The sequence below is a fragment of the Cupressus sempervirens genome, chromosome 4, assembly GCF_028749045.1.
Source record: "Cupressus sempervirens isolate cs-2001-9-10 chromosome 4, ASM2874904v1, whole genome shotgun sequence".
Classification (NCBI taxonomy): domain Eukaryota; kingdom Viridiplantae; phylum Streptophyta; class Pinopsida; order Cupressales; family Cupressaceae; genus Cupressus; species Cupressus sempervirens.
Genome location: NC_143121.1, coordinates 400,927,711 through 400,935,547, shown reverse-complemented (window position 1 = coordinate 400,935,547; position 7,837 = coordinate 400,927,711). Strand labels below are relative to the sequence as shown.

Here is a 7,837-nt window from a genome sequence, read left to right as displayed (position 1 = left end):
TGAATTCTCATCTCTTCATATACTTCCTAGCTACTTTATAAGATAACAAGTTTGCTTTTTGAGTGGCATGAACTTTATGATTATGCCCTCAAATTCATCCGAACATTTGGACCAATAATATCCAATAGTTGCAAACGTGTCTACCTGCTACCCATTCTCAACTTTTTTTTGTTTGCCATAAATTATGCTCTTGTAGAAATACTCAAGTCAAATTCAGACAACTCTCCATGCATGCATTTAATCTTATTTATTATGGGCCATGTAGACTACTATTTGAATTAGTAAATAGACACCTAACTTGTGTTTACTTCTGAAGAAAGCATGGACCACTACTAATTGTCTACAGCACTGCATCAAAATGACCTCGGCATCAAGGTGAAGCTTCATTTTAACATGTTCTATCAACTCCTTATTCCAATTGCAAGTGATATGTGTGCATTTGCCTAGCATGTCCTTTATTTAAAACCACAACCCAGTTGGTTCTAACCATATTGTCGGCTCAACATGAGACCATCTGAGACTAACCTATTTCTAAGAACTCTACTATTTACGAACGGAGTGCTTATTTGTGTTTGAAGACTTGATGTGAAAAAAATTCAGTATAAAAGATTCAAAAATTTGGAACCTTATTACTAGCCATACAATGTTCCAACAAATAATTCTAGTGCATATTAAATTTGTACAATAATAATTTACATGCCTGTCAAGAAATAATTAAGCTGAAATGTTTGGCTAGCACAGTTAAGTGCTAAATTATGTAGATATTTGTACTGTTGTACATATATCTCAAGCTACGAGTTCCTAAGAGCTATTCCTTTACAATAAATAAGTTAACAAATGCTACTTAAATATTTAGATTCTAATATTTGTCCAAAGCATGTGTGACTATCTGCCATTATATTAACAATCTTTCCAAATTCATCATACCTGTGATCATATCACATCACCATTTTAGCTTTTTTCCATTTCTCCATTTACTCACTATCAAAGTATTAAACGGATAAAAGCTACCAAGAAGCAGCAGTCCCGACAAATGAATAAGCAATTTCATTTTCTAGAAGCCTCTCCTGGATGTTTCCACTTCTGTACACTGGAACTCCAGCGCCTTATCCATCATATGTCCAACCAGCCCACAGAATGACTGCAAATATAGCTCGACCATTTCTTGACAACAAAGAGAATTCCATAAGAGAGAATAAGCTGATTGACCACCATACTCGATGACTTGTGGAACAATACCGTTTGGCAGAAAACAGAAGAGTAGCAATTAATGTTGTCTGGTTTGTTCTAAAAGAATTGGCTTATCACCACAACTAATTATTCTATTACAGATGTCCTGTGGGAACCATGCACAACAAGGGAATGGTATGGAAATTTGAAGGGCCAAATTGGTATTGATAGTTCAGCCCACGGTCCAAAGGCATCACGGATATTTTTTCAATGCAACAGAAAGTACTTTGGACTTACAGAATGAGAATTGCAGTAGAATCAATGAATTCCATAGAATTACAACAAAACATCTTCCCATCTCCCAGTCAACATGAGATTCTACCATTGTCTGTCCTAGCATGCAGAGAGTTCATATGTATTAACAATGTTTTTGACAAATGGAGCAAAAAAGTAATCATCTACTTTTACAAGGAAACTTCCATGTTCTCAATGATAGAAAAGGATGCAAAGAATTTGGGTGTAACAAGCATAATGCAGCCTGTACAGCATAACAATTCTAAAATGAAAGCAAAACCTGAAAACTAATTACAGCCAAATGAGCTTCAATGAGTGAATGATATAGGGGTTGTCATTGGAAAGTTCCCTCCATCTAAACAGATGACTTATCGGGGCCACTAACAGAATTAGAAGATACGTCTGATTCTACTAAAGGCCCACCTTGACCCCCAACACGCCCTTGAAAGTGTCCTACAGGAACGTGTTGAGAAAACATTGAATGCATCTGACCCTGCCCCATTAGAGGCTGGTTATTGACAGCATATTGGGAATGCTGAATAGACTGCATTTGATTGAAATGATGTGATTGTTGCGCAGATGGGAAAAAGGATGGACTCAAAGGCAGATGTGCATTTGTCCCCATGTTGAAAGCATCTTTATTATTTGGTGACTGTCCAGTCGCAATCTTCAGCCTTTGTATTTTTTCCCTCAGTGCTTCATTTAAAGCTGCACAAAACAAAAACATGCTCAAATAAATGAAAATAAGCAAAACAGGAACACAGTCAAAAGATTCAAAAACTGAACCCACTTTTGAATTAAGCTTATTGCGATGCTTAATTTTGTAGTTATCTATTAGTGGAATATATACCCCTATTTTACACACATATATAGAGATAAAACAAATGACATAAAATAGACACAGTTGATTTCCCATATGTATCTAGCACAATGCCAGGCAACTAGTCAAAGGAGCGGACCTGATGACAAAACAAAATTTGATCTAAAGCCCCAATTTTCCATATGTGAGACAGTCCATTATAATGACAACCTCACTAAAAATATAAAAAGCATGTGATTGGTTACGAAATTATACATCATTGGAATAAATGAATGAATATGCATTGTTATACACTAAGTAAAACTAGAAATGTCTGAAGAACATTCTATCATCCAACAAGCATTTGTCAATAGATTCAAATTCAAAATTTCAAAGAAAAAACATGTAATTCTTCCTTCTTTGTACAGTATATGTATACATGTATGTATGTGCATTTATTATATATATGTCCATACTCATATCATGATAATCTCTTGGCAATCTCTAGTAATAACTGCCTTTATCTGAAATTTTAAGTATAAATAAAGCCATGTAAATATTAAACATGCATGCATAGATACATATCTCTATGAGCGTGTGTGTGTGTTAGCTGAAGGTGGTTCAACCTATACTAAAAACTGTTAATTTTGAGGTGAAATCATTGTATGACATATATCTTGACAATCTTTCGTTATATATGCTTTCATCTTAAAGTGTGAAATGCTAAACTTTGGTGGCTAGCTAGAGTCAGTTCTGTCTGCTGTCTGGTAATATCTAGTATGAAATGGTTTACTGGATTCTTGAAGATCATTCATTTTTTTTTGGGCTTTTAGCTCTTATTGAGATTTACACAAATAATATCAAAACCTGAAGGAACCGGCTGGTCTTCCTAATAAAAGCTAGTCTAGAGTTCTCAGATGCCATTGTGGTCATAACCTAGAGGTTCCAGATTTCCATTGAACTAATATTTAACTGTGGCTGTGGGTATTCGTTAAATTATTCAAATTACATTTTATATCAATCAAATCAAAAAAAAAAAATTGCAAAAGTAAATGAACTTTAATCATAGGTCTGAAGTGTGTAGATCCTTCAAGATAATATGTGTACCAAAATTCCCAATTCAGATTTACATTAAAGATCTGAAGAAAAAGGAGAACCTGTACATTATGCTTAGTTGCAACTTCCTTTACTTATGGAAAAGGTAAAGGATGAAAACTCAGGAGCCAATACAAATGTTGATGCAAAAGGAAGTATGATATGGCTCATGTTGGAGGAAATATGATCTAATGAAAATGCCAAGAAAAGCAAGATGCCAAAATCAATTCAATTGTCAAGGCACCAAAAGTGAGTGCTGATAGTATCAAACCTTAAGTGGTCTAACATAAAAAACAGGTCAAGCAAAGAAGCCACAACCAAATATAAGCTCCAAAACCATATTTGGCATGCAAAAGTGGTAGCACCAACAATGTCAAAATCCTCAGTTGTCTCACAGGTCAATCAAATAAACACTTTTCAAGGAAGGGACTTGCAATTTGGTCCAATTTGACTAGCAACTCAATCCAAAATGCCTTGCAACTCAGTCTGAATTGAGCCACAACTACATCCTAATATTGGACAACCCAAAAATTATATTAGTCTAACTACCAAAAGAGGACATGCTTACATCTAAAGCAATGGGAAAATAAACAACAAAGACTTATGTGGAACTAAGTCCAAATTACAATGCAACTAGGAAGTGATATGGACAACATCCAAGGAAAGAACTGCAGTAATAGTTATCTAATAACCAGCAAAGGATTACATCTAAAGCAATAGGGAAAATAAAATAAAAGACTAAAAGGAATTATAGAAAAGCCCAAGAGGCTATACAAGATGCCCTTGGGGATTTCATATTGGTTGATTCAGTTTCTTCTAATGTCTATAGGACAATGTATGCTCGCATCCTGGTGGAGATGGATACCTCCAAGGAGCTCCCACCATTGTTGCAGTTGGCTTCTCCAAATGGTTCTTGGAACCAGCTTCTTGATTATGAGGGTATTCCTTTCAGATGTCGGAAACGCCATAAGACCGGCCATCTTGCTGCGCGATGCTCCTCTGACAAGGTTAGATTGAAGAAATCACCTTCTTGGTGGTTGGTGGTTTCGGATGATCACTATACAATTCAGAAAGTATCCACGGAGGGGGATGGTTTGGTTAGCTCTTCTCATATTGATATCAATTTGGTTGAGGATGCCGTTGCTGTTTCAGATGATTCGAATGCTGTCCCTACGACGGATTTGAATCAGAATGTTGTTTTTGACTCGTCGTCTGCTGATATCTCTGTTGATTCGACTGCTGTCCCTTTGACAGCTTTGGGTCATAATGTTGACTCTGTCCCTTTTTTTGCTGTTGACTCTGTCCAGAACACTGCTGCTGGTGCATCTCCTGCTGCAAGGGTTTTGGGGGTTAGTAGGGAGTGGCAGAGGGCTGCTGGGATGGTGGAAGATGGTTGGACATCAGTTAAAGGAAAAAAGGACAAATCCTCGAAACCTTCATTTGATATGTCTTTACGTTCTCAAAAGACTGGACCAAAATGTAAATCTTGATGGTCTATGGCTTTATTGGGCTGTTTGCCCTCTTGTTGAGAACTTTGGTGTGTCCCTCTTTTTTAATGGGTGGTTTTCCACAGTTGTATTAAGATCCTCCTTGATATATCTTTCTTATCCTTTGTAAAAGGTTTCAGTTCCTTTCAAAACTTGTTTTTACTTAATCAAAACAAGCAGAAAAAAGGGCCCATCTCATAAGGAGAACAGGATAAAAAAAACTATCGATCTAAATCCTGCACCTCTTCAATCCTCTTTGAAAATTGCCACCACCTTACAACATGATTAAAGCTATTAATCCTTGTCATAAGTAGAGAGATGCATGGTAATCTTCTTCTCTCCTTTCATAATCTGAGCAATGCATACTGATCTTCGTTTGATTTAAGTCTTAAGGGAGAAAAAATCTCTATTCTGTTTCAACTACTTGCAAACTTGTGGAAAATGACTTTCCTTTCTTGTAGTACTCAGAATGTTGCACTTCCCAAAGCCCAATTAATTTGAGCCCTCGGATGGCACTGTCTCTATTCATATAAGCATGATTTGCTCCAAAATTTCTCAAATATAGGAAATCAAAATGAATTACACATGGTGTTGGATCTATCACCACAATCCAGAGCAGTTCATTATATTATTTTTAACATTAAAAACATACATCAATTTCCACTAAGATGTAGGTGGCTGCATGAATTCTGGTAATTGGCAGGTTGGAGAGGTATTCCATACTATTTACCCATGACTGTAAATTATAGCATTGCATAATACATATACAAAAATTATTGATTTTATTTATTTATGAATATGCAAGTTAAACTTGCAGTCTTACCCATGGTCTAATCCCAACAGTGGAATCAGAGCAGAGGTAGAAGGAAGAATGGATAGCGAGGCAATAAAGAGACAAAGAGGGATGATTTCATTTTTCACTGTATGCTGTGTGAATTTTCTAATATAGTGCTTTGAAGACATGAGGGCCTGATGTGCGGAAAGGTGATAATCTGTGACAAGTTTCCTTTGTCCCTCCACTTTTTATGCATGGGCAATCGGAAGACAGATTGTAAAAGGGCAAATTGTTTTTAAGATCTTTTCTCTTTCTTACTGTTTTTCACCACACATTCTCTTCTGCTATCATTTGTCCATTTCATTGCTACAAATGGCATACCTACAGGTGACTTGGCAGTGGAATTTTTTCATTTGAAAAAATGTTGTATGGCAAAAAGCTCAGCCTCTGTTAGGCGCCTCACTAAACATAATTATAAACCTTGCACATGTTTCTTTGTTTCTGCAAGTTTCAGATATTACTTTTGAAATTCAATTTATTCCTCATACATCTTGATATGATGTACATTGCAGTTTGTAATTATAAAGTTTAATAAGACAACAAAATGGCTTCTAAAAGCTCATGAGTTCAAAACTCAATAAGCGCATTCTTTCTTATTGGTCAAATCATGTTTTATTAAAACATGTTACAAAATATCAACAGTATTCTCTTTTTCACATCAATGTATGATTTTGGCCAGTTGATTTAATAATTTACATGATATTCCACATTATCCTTCTGTTTGGAACTTCCTCTATCACTTTTCATAAGAAAATGTGTTATTTTTTGTACTTTTAACTTTAATTCTGGGGTATGGGTACCCACAATTATTTCCGAACTTGTTTGTAAAGAAAAATAAGGTGTTCCAATGTGTTTGTATAAGGGAACGTGTTTGGTGGTACCCAAAATCTTTCTCAAAGTGAATGCTTAAGTACTTTCCAAATGGGCGTTTGAGAGTGATATTTTGTACCTCAATCAAATTTCACTAAGAAGTGGATGCAAGAGTTCTTTGGTTAACAAATTTGGGAGCATTTTAAGCCATTTACCCTTAATGTAGTCAGATCATTGGATGCAACATAAGATAAAACTGCTTCTTTTCTTTCTTCATTTATCTGTGAGTTAAACTCATTGTAAATCCTCCCTTATTCTGATTCCCAACATAAGACATCTATTGTAAATAAGTGTTGGCAAAGACAAATACTAAGATCCTTTCAACTGGACAAAATACATAAAATATTTTGCTAATCTTTCCACACAATTCAACAACCTTGGAAATGAGTTTGTAAGAACTTAAAATTACCAAGGAAGTCTTGAGTGGCTTGGAAATCACTCAATCTAAAGAAGACGAACAATCTCTAACTAAAGAGCCCTGAGTACGTTTATATTGCCGAATAATTCCACAAGCTGTTCCATGCAAGAATTGGCTTATCCAATTACTAAACATGAAACTTCAACTTATCTGAAAGTGCTCAAGCCTATATGACCTTGTGTCTCATGATCTCATCACATCGATAGAGACATTAAATCCTCCATGTGTCCTTCAATATGTTAGTCTTAGCTCCTATGGTCACTCTAGAGTCTATTCAGCACCTTGCTTTGAAACAAGTCTATCATAGATGCCTTCCATGTGTGATAGTCGTGAGGAGTAAACAAAGCAGATAATTTTATGTCATATAGCAGACAAATTATAAATATAATCACAAAATACAACATTTCACAACCAACCTATCCAAAGATGAGACTCAACAACCAACTACAAACAAAAGTTGACTAGAAAATGCATTGCAATACTATGATGTAACAATAATAATTAATATCTATTAAAAATCGTGAACATTGTAAGATCCAAACCTCTATTATAACAACAAAAGAATAGAGGTAGAAAAGGATTTCCCTACTTAAGTCGAAAGCTAAGTCACAAGGTTCAAGTTCAAATTCGAGTCCGACAGCAATAAAAAAATTCGAATGAAGTTTAGTAAGTTAAAAATTTTGAAAAATATATTGATATTAAATTTTCCTTACAAAAATTATTATGTTTAAGATTATGACAATTTAATTTACTAGATATAAAAATAAAATAAAATAATATTAACATAATTAATAACACAATATTAATCAATTAAATATTTTAATGTGATAGTTCTAAAAATTGAACAATATTACATTAAGTTTAATATA

At 34.8% G+C, this 7,837-nt stretch overlaps 1 protein-coding gene across 1 annotated transcript in view; it reads right to left on the bottom strand.

The window, feature by feature from the left end:
- Positions 1 to 644: 644 nt before the first annotated feature.
- The window catches only part of LOC149561744 (transcription factor RF2b-like), a 127,106-nt gene continuing 119,913 nt past the window's right edge, over positions 645 to 7,837 (bottom strand). The window contains exon 4 of the mRNA XM_089825286.1: positions 645 to 2,172. Coding sequence (XP_089681412.1) covers positions 1,820 to 2,172 — 353 coding nt within the window. The 3' untranslated portion in view covers positions 645 to 1,819. The remainder of the gene's footprint in view (positions 2,173 to 7,837) is intronic.